Here is a 16,472-nt window from a genome sequence, read left to right on the forward strand (position 1 = left end):
CTCATACAAGCCACAGTGGAAGCTGCAGCATGGACCAGTCTTCCATGGCCACTCCAATTATTGATCCTTTACAAGTATTTATGGAATTAAGCCACTGAAACATAATCTATCAATTAATATGCAAAATCATACACAATGGATTCCCTGTTTTAATGAATTTTATCTAGGAAGGCTGTTGGGTGTGTTTTTCAGTGGTGGGTTTGGTTGTTTGGTTTGGTTTTTTTGAAATAGTAAATATATGGGGTTTTTTTCCCAACAAAGTCAGTTTCACTGTCACCTACCCAAGAACTTAAATTTTGCATAGCTGTACCAAAAGCAAGGTTTCCAAGGATTTAAACAAAGGAAATAAGACTCCTTTGTGTTGTGATAAATGTTTCATAAAAGCAAACCTTAAATAAATACAATCTAGGCAGCCTCAGTGAACACTGCATTGATTATATTAATTCAAATTTTTATCACATTCCAAAAATCACCAAGCAAGAAACTAATTCTTCCATTTTACTTTTCAGTTTCTGGAGAAGGCTTGCAGTAGAAATAAATCTGCTGTAACAAATTTAATACTGTCATTTTCACATACCACTAGAATTAACTTCTGTTAACAAAGAATAGCAGCTCATTTTTGCACACTTGCATGCATTTTAATGGAGAAATTCTGTACAAGCCAACAGCTTTACAGGTCATTCCCACCACGTGAGGAGCCACAGATTCTTGGGAGATGGTCTAGCAATGCTGTTCCGTTCCTTTGTAAGGAATCAGAGGTTCAACATAAGCCAAGAAGAATTCAGCAACCACGAAGAGGCCACAATCTGCATAACGGAGCACACCAGCTTTCTCTGCAGCAGCAGAGATGCTTACAGGGCTGGACAGAAGCACAGTCAGTAGGTTCAGGCAGCTCTTGCTCCTGTAACACCCGAGTAGACAGCAGCCACTATCAAAGCCAAGCTACTCCTCAGTTGCCGTAGCTTTTTGGGGGCTTTCATTGCCCAATGGCACAGATAGTACCCCTTCTGTAACATGCCACTTGGAGAAATTCTTACCAAGCACAGCATAAGGGTTTGATTTAGCTGCTGATAGTTATTTAGACTGACTCATAATAAGTTAGACACCTGCAATGATTTAGGAGCCTGGTTTTTTTCTTGATATAATCAGCTTCAATAAATTCTCGCTCAAGTTACACAGGACAGTTGACATCCAAGTTTAACCTCTTGTCCAATGCCCATTAAAAATGCATTTCCTTTTACGGAACTTGGATAGAAAATACGTAGCCAGTTACTTCAGTGGAGCTAAGATACCATGACCATAACTCAGGGGAAGTAACTCTTGACAATACAAGTTACACTGAAAAAAACCCCCCAACCCTGTAACTTTCTGTAGCACAAAGGTATTTCATGTCACTGCTGCTTTCTTTTAATTATGAAGAATATATAGAGACACATTAACATCACACAAGTATGTTTCAGTTTATACTTCTTCTAAAAAATGAATAATTGCCCAATTAGGTTGGAAGTGTTTTATTACTCTTTTGAATTCATTAGCCATGATAAAATGTCAAAAGCACCAGTCAAGACAGAAATAAATAACACAATCTCATGTTAGAGAGAAAGTTGCAAATACAGTATATTAAATTATAGCAAAATGCTGCTTCACACCAACCGATGTAGACAGCACACCAGGGAGACAGTAGTTTTACTCACGATCATTGAAAAGATCTATTACCAGAACAGGGGAGCTGCACACCCAACTACAAGCATCATTCTTTTACCAATGTACTTTATGAATTTAATCAAGGGTTTGAACTGGCAGTTTTGGAAGTTCAACATCCCCTTTGTCTAGAGGTAACAAAAGTGGTACAAAGCTTTTCACAATAAGCCACACAAAAAGCCAAGGCTTTCACATCTTTGTAGTCTTTGATTTCAGGTCCGTTCCTGCACCAAGTCAGTTTAAAGCCACATCTTAAAGTCCTCCTTAGTACATAGTAAAGATAAACTCAGGGCAGGCAACATATGCAAAATTAATATCATAGTATTATGAAACTGCACTTCAGGGGCTTTGAGCAGAGCACCTCTGCAAGTTTATGGGGAGCACTGTATCAGTCAAAGTGAAGGAAGGAAGTTACAGTCCCTTTGGGGAAGAAAATCCATACAGAAAAGCCATTTTAAAAATATTAAGACAAGACCTCTACAATTGCACACCACTTCAGGCCTGAATTAAATCAGGAGTATTCTATTAGATGTTGCCCTGATTTCTCTTTTATGGCCTACAGCAAAGTTTTCCACTGAAAAAAATAGTGAAAACAACCCCAAATTCTCTACTGAAGGCCTAGTAACATGTCACTTGTGTGACATCTCATGGTCAGTAAGAGACCATAAACACATCCTCTTCCAGGCAGACATTTGAAAGAAATAATCTTCTGTCAGGGAAAATGGATGTAATATATCCTGTAGTGAAGTCACTTCTTGTAAAAAAAACATAATACATATGGGCAGATGCACTGTAAAATAAACAGCTTATACAACAACTAAAGTTTGAAACATCTGAGGTCAGATAGAGATTCTCCTTTCAGCTTTCTACTCCATTTTTTATGTTTAACTTCACCATTGCTTTAATGTGATGTCTGTACTTCAAACTAAAAAAAAAAAAAATCGTACATGAAAAAATATATATGATCATTCTGGTGAGGAAAAGCATTCCCATGATTACTCAAGCTCAGAAATTTTTTTTAATTAACTAAATGTGTTAAATTATCCCAGTGATTAAATCTTGTTATTTATAAGATCAAGTACTACTCTGATTCTTAATAATGGTGCAGTATCTAAATTAAGATCACAGGGGTCGGATTACATTCTGGTTGCTAAAAGCTTTCTTTTTTAGCTGTCTATCCAGTTCTTGGAGTTTTTGAGTCTGGAAGAAAGGAGATGAAGCCAAACATTTTTGTGCCTCAACATATTTTACATTTAGGTCAATTTTTGTTATCTAGTCCCATGACTCAGTAACATGGTTTAAATTTGAAGCCTGTAACAATTGTGACTAAGAATACAGAAGACAACACATTTTTGTTCACAGTAACACACTAATTACTGTACTCACTGGTAAACTTCAATTTTGTAATTATTTTTAAGTACCGTGTTTCCAAAGACCTCTGCATAAAGGCACCAAATTATTTGTGTGGGAGCATCAAATTTCCTGATATTTTCCATATAATCCTTAAAAACACCTCACAGATCACCAAACTTGTACTTTGAAGAATTCTACAGAAACATTGCACTGACTTTGCACCACAAGGGCTTATACATTCAAAAGGCAGCTTTCTGGAGTGCAGGTCCATCCATTCACATTGGGGAAAAAAGTTCACATAAACTCCAAAAATGAGAAAATGAAGTGAAACCTAATGTGACTTTACACCAATAAGAACAACAATAAGGACAATTACTATAACAAACAAAATTAAAATAACAAGCATCTTCCGATTCTTCTTTTGATATTGCTCTGCCTATAGAAACAGAAAAGAAAGAGTTAATACTTAGATTTCTGCCAAGCTACAGACTCTTGTTTAGTATAAGTGAAGTACAGGTGTATCTCAGAACTGTTCTTTGGTAATTTGACATTTCATACAACGTATATTGCAAGCAACTCCCACAAAATAACTCTGGTCTGCACCGTAGACTTCAGCGAAGGTACGTGTGCACTGAAGTCACGTTTATCTGTGTTAAACAGCAGACTCTATAAAGAAGAATGCATCCTCATGTCAGTTAAGCAACCTTACTGTGACTACTTTTCAGGAGTCCTTGAGAGGTCCCTATGCCTCCACAGGACATATGAGCTACACAGAAGTTGTGTGAAACAGTAGAAGTTGGTAAGATGTTTTAAGTCATTTTGCTGATAATAAGATTCCTGTATTATATTTGAAGGACATTGAAATTCACAACAAAACTTCATTATTTAATAGGCATTTTTGTTGTACCTGATTCAGCTGTGTATTTTCATTTAATTTCAATTAGAACTGAAAGCTTTCTTTTTGATTTGGTTCTCAGTTTTCTGCTTCATTCCTTCTTTCTTCTAACCACATTTTCTCATCCCTTTCCTCTTTTTCCCAGGGGAATTAAAAGGAGGCAACGTGGAGAAAACTCTCCAAAAGCCAAATGAAAGTCTGCTAATAGAAGCTAAACAAAACAAAACTTGCATTTAATTCTTTTTAAATTAACAAACCTTCAATATTTAAAGGGAAAAAGATATTAATTCTCCTTTATAGTCCCTGGAAAGTAATTCATTATTATCAGATCTGCTAAAGAGGAGTTTTTGACCTGAAACTATATAACATGCAACCACTGTGATTATTTACTTTATTAGGCTTTAAGTATCACAGCCTGACAAAGTATCACAACTGATTCCAATTTTCATGTGAAGCAGGAATCGGTAACTACTGCTTCATATCACCAGACTTCTGCAGTGAATTAATGCAATTTCTGTGAAGCGCTGTCTCAGTAGTTTGTAATAATTACGCCAATTACAACAGAAAAGAAAACTGACATCATAGATATTAAATCAGAATAAAGCTACCAACAGTATTAGAAACAGCAAGGTATATGTGTTTGATATTACTATTCACACCTGCGTGCATGTCTTCCATGATAGGTGAAAAAATTCCTATGCTATACCGAAAACGGGTATATATTGCATCAAATACCCATACTCTAGTCAGCAATCCTAACAAGGGTTTGCTGGCGATTCATTAACTACCACTAGACTAGGAATAGCATTGATTCCAACTGATTCATTTATTTCCAGTTCAGTTTGTGCAAATTGCTTGCAATTACTTTAAGCCTTGTTCACCAACGGTCAATGACTTTAGTGATCTCCAATTTACTTTTATGTATTACAAGAATAAACCTATAACCAATTTATTTTGCTTTTCCTCAAATGGCACTTTTTTGCTGTCCATATATTAGAAGTCTACGATAATATGAAGAAGAGGAGTGTGTAGTAATAAGAAGTCCACGCTTCCAAAACAGAATGTTTTACTTAAGAGGCTTTTGCATGAATCTCTCATTCTACTTTATTTCCAGCAATGGAAGGGTTGAACTGAGCTGACAAGTCTGAACTTAGCTTAAAATCAAAACAAAAAAGCCAACAAAACAACCACAAAATGCTGTGTTCTGCTGCCAATTCAAACTTTTCAGACGTTCATAGTAAAAGCTTCACATTAAAAGCATAAGGTTGGACCTAACTTCTAACAAGTGTCAGATGGTAAGAGAAAACATTAAAAATTATTCTTGCTGCTCACATTATTGAGATAATGTTTTCAAAGTAGGATATACCAACTGACTGAAATCTATAGTGAGGTACCCAATAACCAGTCCTATTTCACAAGCGCTGGGCTCTCCAGAGAAGGAATTGCAGATAGGTCCCACCACGTCAACAATATAAAGATCAAAGCACATCGCTTGGATGCCCAGAAGTTATTTAAGAAATTAACACTAGGCATCAAGCATGACATTAACTGAAATTATATGAAGAGTTCCTAATACAGCATAGCTGGACATTTTATACAGTACAGCAATCATTTCTAAAAGGGACAATGTCCAATTGAAAAATGACTGAATAACTTAGTTCTATTAAATTATAAAAGATTATTAGATATTCAAAGCAGCTTAAGTATTCTTTACTTACCTTGTGTAGTTGTTTGAGACCTTCTTCAGTTTTCATACATGACTGTTCGACATTGTAGTCAATTCTATCTAGAACTGTTCCCTAAATAAAATGGAGAGAATCAGCACCAAACTGAACCTAAATGAACATCATAAAGCAATTATTATGAACAGCAGAGTAATTAACAATACTCACAGCAAACAGCTAATGAACTGCGTAAACTAGGAACTCTTACAGAACTAGTTGGGACTTTGTTAAAGGACATCCTTGCTCAATGCCTAACTGGCAGCTCTGTCACCATCTCATCACATCCCTTAATAATCACCTTACTTCCAGTCCAGGTGCTTTTGGCTGACACAACCTAAACTGAATCTCTGGGAGAAATAACCAACAGAACTTCAGCATTCTATGGTTTTTTTTAGTCTGACACCCATAACCAGTTGAATTTTTATTTATTTATTTTCATTAAGTCATCTTCTGGCAGATTTCAAGCAGAGGAAATCTTAGCCTGAAGAGGTAAGTTAGGAAAAGCAAGAAGCACATGAAAACAGGATGTTACAACCATCTGGAAGACTTAACACTACATGAAGTCTCCTACTTCTTACTAACACTGTGATGTCAATGTACCTGTTCTACTATCATTGCTCCCAGGTCCCTAAATATTTCATTGAGATCAGAGATTGACTGTACAATCTGACGGATTTCTCGTTCCCGCTCTTCCACCATCAATGTGTTTTGCTCCACCAATGCTAGCTGGTCATCTGTAAAACCCTGTTGAAATAAAAGATTTAGATGTTGAACTAACATTAACAGCATGAAAACACTACAAATAATTACAAGGATTATAAGATTTCATAACACAACAGTCCTTTTGGAATTTCCTTAGTAGACAAGTATCTAAAAAAACTTACTGTATTTTAAAAACAGAGTTTCAGGGTCACTAAAATAACTTGGACAGCTATTTATAGTTTGAGCAGAGAAAATGTAAATCTTGCATCCTGCCCAATCTCACAACTTTTTAAAATAAGATTTGTCCTAAACCAATGTTTTTATTGGTGTACAAAACCAATACATGCAAGTGCCTGGTAGTTATGGAATATCTACTGATTGACCAGCATTACAGAAAGTCCCATAATGCCAATGTGTAAAGACACAGCAGCAATTCTGATTTTTTTTTTTTTTTTTTTTAAATAAACTGTAGAGACCTTACTGGTTTTGTCTCCCAAGGCCAATCATAACTGAACACTATCCTTTCTCCATCACTCTTGTTTAGAGATAAGTGAAAAACCTCTTATACACAAGATCAGCTGAAAAGCTGCCTTGAGTTTTTTTTGGCAATTTTTCAGTTAAACAGTAAGTGTTACAGTTAAGAGTATTCTGTGGCACTATTAGATAGGACACAATAGAACAGATCCCACCATTGCTTAGAAATTCAGTATCCCCAAACTCCACAAAGTAAAACAAGGAAGTGGGTCGGGTATGGCTCCACAACATAACTGTGCAGAAACAAATCATTACACCACTATTTGCAATAATTTGTAATACTGAAAAGCTTCAGTTACACTTTAAAGTCTGCCACCTTCCATCCAAACTCAGAATCACAGTTTTCTAACAATTGCATCTGCTCAGAAAGGTGGTATGACAAAGGACAGCACTGTATTTACAGACCTTTAGTCCCTGTCAGTCATGTAAGGAGGATTCAGTAGTCAAACTGAGTTCCCTCACACTGCAACGCTGAGGCTGATAGTGCAATCATCTTAACATCGCAACAGCAATATTAATTAGGAAAATGCATCACAGAAATCTGCAGAAATAGAATTTGCATGTAGCTTGGTGCTTATAGCATACCATTTTGATATTTTCATACTAAAATTAAAGGTATATTAAAAAGTTTCTTTGTATTGAATTTGCGTAATAATATCTTAACTTACTCTATCGTAAAGTGTATCATCCTCCCCATCATCCATCAGCGGGACTGAGGTGTCGAAGAAGTGTTTGGATCTTTCTTCTCTATTCTTCATGCCTGTAAAAGACAAACTATGTTTGAGCATAATATTTATGCACACTGAAATCAGACTAAGAGTAAGGTCTGAAGCACCAGATAGAAAAGCAGAATAAAGAAAATCTGGCTAATGACAAATAGCAGTATCTTAATTTTAACTGTCACACAGGCTTACTATTTAACAAAGTATAATAAATTCAACCAGACTTGCAAGACTCCAGTTAAATCAGTGATTTTTAAGTCATTGTGTTCCATGAAGTTAAAAAAAAAAATAGGGAAGTTAAGAGCCTTAATGTGTGATCACTCCAAGCTATTTTCTAACAAATTCTCTTAGGAACATCCCTTGTCTGAATTGTGATCTTAATTTCCACCTGTGCCATTTATACCTTTGGAGGAAGAAATACATCAGTATTAAATTTGAAGATCAAATTTTTGTGGGTTTCTCCCAAGATCAAAATAATCTTACTTAGCTGAAAATAGAATTGCACACAATTTTAGAATTTTAAACAGAGGATATTCCACTTCCGATCTGTTTATGGATGAAGACTTCATTTATCACAGACTACCTTTTGAAGTTTAATCTATCACAGACTATCAATCAACAGCAGGTATCATGTCTGAAGACCAACGGCTGCTTCATCAATATTTAACCATGAAATTTTTCCTTTAGCAATATGAGAGGTAGAACAAAGCAGTTTGAACATGGGCTGTGAACCAAAAACTCCCAAATTCTAACCTCCACTCTAATATACTTCTGGCACTCCTGCGTGCATCACTTAACCCTTCTGTGCTTCAGTATTCCCAACCAATAAAATAAGCACACCTTAATTAGTGGTTTCCACAGAAGGTGCCCATGTATTACTGTATCTCTCATGCTTACGTTTGAGATAGTCAGACTGTGCATGCCTAAAGTTGGTGGATAGGTCCTGAAGGGACTGTGCTAAGGAAGACACTACATTCCTGAGAACACGTGCTTCTTGTTCTGTACAACTACGTGACCTGCTCTGCAAGACCTGGACTGCTCTCTGACATCTGTGAAATAACTGAGAAAACAATTCCATTAGTAAAAAAAACATAAAGCAACACACACTTTAAATATCACATTGCAAAAGTTCCAAATGGAAGACTAACATTTTGATTTCTAGATTTATAAAGTTAATTTCTTATTGCCCAGTGCAATGTTTAAAAAGGTGCGGAAACACAGAACATAGGTGAACAAACAACTTCAAGCTAACAGGGTAGCAGAGTAACACAACTACTTCCGACCAAAGGCGTTTGCTTCATTATAACTGCTTGGAGTGGAAGCCTTAGAATATATATCTGTATTTCTCCGAGATATCTGTAAATGTGATTTGATTAAGTCTCCCAATCCTATTCCAAGCAGAAAAGCAAATAGGTAAGGTAAAAGAACAGGGAGGCTAAGTGACTTGTTGAGAAATTCAACTGAGACAGCAAGTGCAGTACCAAACACAGAGCCCAGGACTTCTGGCTCACACCAATACTGATTACAAAAGAAATGCTTTATACAAAAGGCAACCACTGCCTCATAATGATGCATTACAGATACATCAAACTGTAGGTTTAGAATTGAAAGCAGTCTGTACCTGTGTGATCTCTTGGGTTGTTATTTCTATTGCCCGTTCTTCTTCACTGCTGTCATCCAGTGTTGGCCTGTTTAGATGTTTATCATGAAGACTGGCTAATTCTTTCATCTTCTGTTTAACCCTGGCAATATCATACTGAATCTAAAACAGAAAACCCAACAATGAAGAAAAGGAAGTGACTAATGTTTCAGAGGAAAAGCTTCTGACAAATGTTAGACAAAAATCACTGAAAGAAATGTATATGATATAAAAAGCAGACCAAAGATCATGAAAAAGAAAAACACACATAAAAAGCTGACTAAGAAGTAACTGAATACTCTCATATACTTTGAGTTTGTTACTTTTTAAACCTACTCTTGTTAGGACTGCTGTTTTCAAATATGCTTCATTAAAGTTGGAATAATATTTTTATCATTTTGTAATTAATACCATAGTAAGAAGGTTTAGCCAACTTCCAAAAAGAGAAATGAAAATTCAGGTCACACCTTCAACTCTGTCAAACATTGAATAGTCTGAACTCAACAGTAGAAGTTAAATGACATGCTTTCAAACAAGTCATTAAAAATAAATCTGTAAGCATGATCATTATCGTAGTAGAAAGGAGACCAATCGCCTTTCTGCACAAGAGGTTCTGTATGCACAAACTGAGGAGCCAACATGTGCTCTGAGAGTACATTTTAAAAGGATCTTCTGAAAATCAAGAATAGCTTCACACTCCAAATACTGGAAAAGGTTTTTAATTGGATGCCTCCAGAATAATTCCCTTACGTTTGTCCAAATATATCCATAACTTGCAAAGCACCGGTACTGCATAGGCAGGAAAAATTCTCCTGTTAGAAGACACTAACACTTCCTGTTTTCAAACAGTAAACTGCTAATCTCCACCATTTTAGGGTCTATTCAATTGGACCCCTCAATAGATTCAAACAAAAAGTCTACTGGAAGTGCTAATTTTTTTGTATCCTTCTTTCTAAGTTCCAAACTGAGAACAACTTTGCTTTGCTAAGAGCTTTAGGACATTCCTGCAGTCTCAAGTCTAAATGCTCAGCTGCAGATGCAAACCAAGTCTTCTGGAATTTCTGGCCCTACATAACCTCCCTTTATTTCACTGGCAATATATACTTCAAGATAACGAGTCACAGCTTGCCTGATATTTTCTTCTAAACAAGGGTGTCAATTTAGAAAACACACTTATTTTAATCTTTCTTCTAATACTACTTCTGTCATAAAACTTACAGCACTGAGAACGTAACTGACAACACTAATAAATCCCTACAAGAGAAATCAAAATCTGTGTTGGATTTGCCACACAACTTACTTCGTCTGCTCCATCAACCCATTTGGGAGGTAAGCGTTTTGTTACTCCAATTGCTGCTTCAGGATCTAAACTTATTCCTGATACCAGTGCCATACGATCATCAGCAAGCTACAGAAAATAAGAAAAGATAGCAAATTAATTTTACTCAAATTAGATCTGAATCCTTGAGCATCAGGAAAAAGTGTGCGTATGCCTTCCCATAAAAATTAACCTCAAAAATGTGTTTGCACACAATGCAGGCAGGATCAAGCTCTACATCTCCTGGTTTGTCCCTGTATGCTAATGACCTACATCCTCCCACTTCCTACCAGATCTGAAAGATGAAAGTTACTTTTAGAATAAATTCTTAGCAGATTTTCAAGGAGAAAATATGGCATTGCAGTGAGAACTCAAGTAATTCTCATGTTGGTACATTTCGTATTAGACAACGATTAACAGCCAAGGGATTCCCTAATCAACAGTGTAGCATGGTTTATATTGGGCCAGGTGAGTCTGAAAGTCTCATTTGGGAAAATCTCCAAATAAAAATGTTTATTACATCTCCAAGAAATAAAAACAGTATCCCATGATTGTTCTCAGACAATATTGTATTTAGGCAGGCACTCACCTACTAGGCAGCTGAAGAACAAACACTCTTGCAAACTGCCAAGCAACTAAAATTGTTTATTTATTTATTTAACAGAAATTAAAAGGTGCTAAACAAAAGTAGCCAAGGCAGTGACCAATCCACACTTCTCTATATCACAATGATACATGCTTGCTGCTTCAGCTATATGGTGTGAGGCAAAGAAACTTGCAGGAAAATGGGTGGAATAATTCTCCAGAAAATTCCAGAGATTGTCAGAGAGTAAGACAATGTGCCAGCCAGCTTATACACAGCTTTCCACAGATCCGAGGGAGGGCTGGAGGTAGGGAAGGAATAAAAGAAACCCTTTATCACAATTAATAGTCATAATTTGAATAATTCAGGTGCAACAAATCAGGGGTTTATATTATTGGAGGCTGATGCACACTGATGTACAGCAGCACAGTCATAGTTGCAGAAGGGTATGATATATATATTTTTGGAGACTCTTTTTGGGAAAAGAATCCCATTTGTAGGGTTGAAATATTAACAGCTTTTAGGAGAAAAACCACATAACTAATTAAAGGTATTTTTGAGTCACAAAATGCCTGTGATAAGATTCTGAGAGATTTATTTTTCAAATAACACTTTTGGATGCAGGTTGAATAACTTCAACCTCAACAAAGCTTAAAATGTGACAACTATGAAGAAATAAGAACATAATGTGTCAGGTGTTTGTTTTGGGTTTGTTTGTTTTTCTACAAAGCTCAGTTTGGCAGAAACCATAAGCCATGGTCTGATCTTGAATATACAGGCACATATTTATTTATCTGCTTTGATATCATTGCCAGTAAAACATGCTGTTCACCCTCAATAAGAATTCTTTTGTTAAGGACAGCACTAGTGCTACTGACCTTTAAACAGATCAGAAGATTTTTCTTGGTAGGGTTTAGAAACTTACGTAAATAGACTCAGTGCTATAGTGCAGGTACAAAGAAACCTATTTCTACAATGGCACAGTGTTGTATGAGGTTGTCCAGCGAAAGGATGGTATCTTTGCTCTTAGAGGTTTTTGAGACTTGGTTAAACAAAGTCATGGATGACCCTATATAGACTACCAATAGTCTTGTTCTGAGCAGCAGCTTGAACTAGATATCCAGAGATTCCTTCCAACAAGCATGCCTATGATTCTCCAATTTAAGGCTGAGTAGGATACACAGCTAACAGTGTGCAGGGCCACAGAGCAACACATAGCACTGGAGCCATAGATGCTTCCAGTCATCTTCCTCTGAGAGGAAGGCAGGGGAATGGATGAAATTGGAACACAAATACAGATCTTGTTGCCAGTTGAATGAGGCTTTGTGATTTCAGAGATAAACTAATCCTCCTTTACTGGAGATAGAAAGAGGTGGTATCATCAATGATACCACTTGAAACACCTAGTTATGTCACTGTTTGTTCCCAGGGAAAGATTTCATACAAAAAACCTTACTTCCTCGTTTCTCCCAGATTTCTAATTTTCCTTTATCAGGCCTGGAAAGCTTTGTGGTTCCCCACCCCCTCCCTTTTTAAAAAACAATCCCTCTTCCTTCCTGGGCAATTCTTTCCTGAAAGCCTGTTTTTTATCCTTGACCTTATTTCCTGACCAATAAAGTTTATAAAATTTATGCATAGCATAAAAAATAGTTAATGCTTCATTGTATACATATGGGATACAGTGACTTTATACAGTAAGTCAGACTAATTTATACATGTATCTATTAACAATGTAACATCATATCACAAAATGCTTGTCTTCTCTATGCAGCCTTATCCTTCTACTCTACATGGAAACACCTCATCCTACATAATGAAATTTAATAAAACTAGCAGAATAAAGAAAGGAACATTTTAGCTCAGCAATGTATGCCTGATGCACGATGGCAGAATAAAACGTGAAAAACAGTACCTCATCCAGCTCCTGAAGTGATTTGTGGATCCCATCAGCCCCATCCAGTTAGAGACAGCAAAAGATAAAAGGGAAAAGAGACATAGGACAGATATAGGGTATGGTCAGTTGAGAAAATACTAATTTATTTTTTAAGCATGATGGTTTACCAAGAACAAAACAAATTGGCTTTTAAAACACAACTATTCAATAACTATATCATGATATTGCACATTTTAAGTCAGCATTTTGCTTGATGCACAAACTTTTAAAAAAAAAAAATTTCAGTTGCTTGGTAAACAGAAAGAACATAAGAGATCAAGTTAAGAGCTTGGTTTGTTTTCCAAAGTAACTGCACAGTGAAGTTTCTAGTTACTAAAATTTCAGGTAGAAAAACTGCAATAGAATATATTGAAGTGTGACAGCAAGGGCAATTTGACTGCAGTATTCAACATCCACTGGTGAGTTAGAAGGTTTGATTATGATTGGAAGATGCACATACAAGCTTTGTAAGACATTTATTGACAAGCACCCCAGTTATCACAGGATAAAACAGACAGCAAAAGACAAAAAGCAAAAGCAAATGTAGTGTATGCTCACTTATGTACACACGTCACTTATGGTCTAGTTTCAGGTAACGTTAATCCTACATGCATCTGAAGAAATACAAAAGGCTAGCATCTGCAACATATCTGCACCTTCTTTACTCATCAGTCTTTGTACTGTAGAAGGTATGTGTGTGCAATAGGATATTTCACTCAAAGATTAATAAAGCAAGCAGATCTAAACCAAGGACAAAATACTTGTGGTTTAACAAAGCAGCAGGCCTTAACTACTGATCTCTTTTATCCTATACCAAGCTTTTGAAATAGAACTATACTGTTAAGAATGCTGCTTTGATTATCCGAGTTTAAGGAGTGGTTGACTGTCCACATGAGAATGCATCTTCCAGGGCAAAATGCAATTTTTGATAGAGAGCTCTCAGACTAAAGGATTTCTTCAGGAGAAGCCTGGAGAGTGAACTAAGGTAAGTCGAAGTGCTATGAGCTAGAATTTGCAACACTGCGTTGCCGGCACGCAGCAGCTCTGCTCTGGGGATGCCACCCAAAAGGAAATTAGCTGCAACTCTGACAGCGATAGGCACCTTAGAAACATGAAAGGCGAATAGCTCACACTACCATCTTTACACTTCTTGCTAAAATAATACCCTTGTAGTAACTACAGAACTCTGAACTGTCTGCCAGGATCAAGACTGAGCCATTGACTAACTCCACCCACTGCACAAGAGCGACAATTTCCAATCACTGTTAGCTTTCATTACATTTGAATGAGCATCCTAGAAAATAGCTTCAATTAACATTAACAAACACTGTAAATAAATGTTTTATGGGAGTGCTAAGTGTTATTGCACTCACTGTTGAGTAAAAGTGTAGTTTCACCGCTCAGTAGTCTGCATGTGAGTTTAAACTACCACTAACTTTTCTAGGTGATATTTTATACAAAGCCAAGGATCTAAAGAAGTGATATTGCTATTGGCAAAACCCCATGTTAACAAGAACTAAATGCAGTGCCAAATTAAACATGTATAATACACATTACTATTGACATTTCCTGTTCCGCAAATGCAATTTAACATGTAGGCTGCTAGACACAGGTGTAATAAAGTTAACAATGAACAAAGAGCATTCAACTGCAACTCATCAGTTGGCATAAAATTTGCAGCACGAAGTCCTGCTTTTCCTAACAATAGTGCATTAATGTAAAGCAATTTATAATGATGAGACTACCAGCAGATATTTACTGGTGCCTGTTACAAATAAATAACAACTTTGAACAGAAAGTGTAAAAACCTCCGCAGAGCTGAGCTGCCAAGCAGTCCATCAGTCTGACTAGCTCAAAACTTCGAAAAAACCACATAAACTGCCACTGAACAAATGACTTTTTGAAGTTTCTGTAAGGAGGACTTGCACTAGACTCTACCAACTCCCCTCTCTCACAGACGACTTTCAGTATTATTTGTTATTTGGAGGGGGGAATAAAAAGGGCAACGGACATCAGAGCAAATTATGGAAAAATTCAAGCAATGGGAATAATCTACACTAGTGCATTTAACAGTGCCCACACTGAAGTGAATAGAAGAGTTCTGCTCTGTGAAATGACTTGGATTTTTTCCTTTGGGGAAAGCAGGCATCAAAAAGCGCAAGGGACGAAAAACCTCACGTCAATGCTAACAAGAAGTTACTAGACCAATAACCGTATTATTCATGAAGTGAATAGAGACGTGATCAGCACCAGGACAGATCTCTTCTATTCATTTTACATGAAGTAGTAGGAAAAAGGGATCAACAAGGTGGGGAGAGAGGGTCAGAGGGGGAAAGTACAGAGGACGGTGGGGTTTTGAGGAGAGGGGTCAGAGAAAGGGAGCTAGGGAGACCCGGGCCGGCTGGAGGGGGGGACGGGGGGGTCGGGTAAGGCTGGAGGGTCGGACGGGGGGAGCGGGGCACACAGCACGGCTGCCTGGCAGCCCTAGGCGCAGCAAGGTACAGTAGGATGAAGGGAGGAGACTCACCGCAGCAGCCATGCTACGTGAACTCAGAGGGCTGGAGGAGCCGTAACTACTCACTTGCTCGGCCAGCAGCTGCCGGCTCTGCACCGCGTTGTTCCGCAACAACAAGAACGCGTCCGTTAGACGCCGGGTGGCCATGGCCTACCGCCCCGGGGCCCCCTCGCCCCGGGGCCGCTCGGCGCCTCGCTGCCGGGCCCTCGGCCCTAGCTCAGCCCCGGGGCCCGCGGGCAGAGACGGCGGCCGCCCCCGGCGACGCCCGCTGGCCGCTCACAGGGCCCGGACGGAGACCCCCGGCGCCGGGACCCCCCGGCCGCCGGCCCCATCCATCCCCCCCCGGATCCGACCGCAGCCCCAGCGACGGCCCGGCTCACTTCCGCGTTGTGCATCGCTCAGCGCCTTCCGGCCCGCCCCGCCCCGTCCCGCTCCGCTCCGCCCGGGCCCGCCGGCCGCCGCGCCAACGTTCCGGGCCTCACGGCGGCCGGGGGCGAGCAAAACCCCACGTCCAACCCAAACGGCTGTGAAACCCCCTTGGGGCTAAGAGACCCCGGCCCTAGCTAGGGGGACGTGGCGGGGGGGTTAGTGCCTCGTGTTGGTTGCCCATAACGAGAGCCAGGTGCGGGCCTGTGCAAATGGCGGCCTCGTGTCTCCACACCCGTTCCTGGGCTCCCTTGCTGGCGGCTGGGCTGGAGCCTTGCCTTTCCCTGGCGGGGAAACGTGGCTAAATGGCTTCCTACAAAGAAGCCCTAACATTTCCATAGCTTTTTCAGTTAACTTGCTCCTTGTCACTGCTGTGAAGCACCCTCGAAAGGCACGAGTTTGGTTCAAAGCAAAATACCGTAGTATG

At 38.6% G+C, this 16,472-nt stretch overlaps 1 protein-coding gene across 4 annotated transcripts; it reads right to left on the bottom strand.

Moving 5' to 3' along the window:
- Window positions 1-1,495: 1,495 nt before the first annotated feature.
- STX16 (syntaxin 16) lies at window positions 1,496-16,013 on the bottom strand. 4 transcript variants are annotated; one of them, XM_069804386.1, is made up of 8 exons: window positions 15,686-16,012; window positions 10,571-10,678; window positions 9,253-9,393; window positions 8,529-8,691; window positions 7,578-7,669; window positions 6,274-6,417; window positions 5,668-5,748; window positions 1,496-3,490 (listed from the first exon to the last, which is right to left on the bottom strand). In XM_069804386.1, the coding sequence occupies exons 1-8, from the start codon at window positions 15,764-15,766 to the stop codon at window positions 3,386-3,388; spliced, it is 915 nt and encodes a 304-aa protein (XP_069660487.1). In that variant the 5' UTR covers window positions 15,767-16,012; the 3' UTR covers window positions 1,496-3,385. The 4 variants fall into 4 exon arrangements, with proteins under 4 accessions (XP_069660487.1, XP_069660470.1, XP_009912610.1 ...); XM_069804369.1 differs by having other exon boundaries at window positions 15,632-16,012; XM_009914308.2 differs by lacking the exon at window positions 15,686-16,012 and adding an exon at window positions 13,084-15,571.
- Window positions 16,014-16,472: the final 459 nt, after the last annotated feature.

The sequence above is a fragment of the Haliaeetus albicilla genome, chromosome 2 (genome assembly GCF_947461875.1).
Source record: "Haliaeetus albicilla chromosome 2, bHalAlb1.1, whole genome shotgun sequence".
Taxonomy (NCBI): Eukaryota; Metazoa; Chordata; class Aves; order Accipitriformes; family Accipitridae; genus Haliaeetus; species Haliaeetus albicilla.

Excerpts from the sequence above, each read along its gene's own strand:
- STX16 (XM_069804369.1), bottom strand. The coding sequence starts at position 15,766 with ATGGCCACCCGGCGTCTAACGGACGCGTTCTTGTTGTTGCGGAACAAC. Across the intron at positions 5,749-6,273 it reads GAGCAATGATAGTAGAACAG|GGAACAGTTCTAGATAGAAT; the intron begins GTACATTGACAT and ends CATTTTATTTAG. Across the intron at positions 3,491-5,667 it reads GTCTCAAACAACTACACAAG|GCAGAGCAATATCAAAAGAA; the intron begins GTAAGTAAAGAA and ends CTGTTTCTATAG.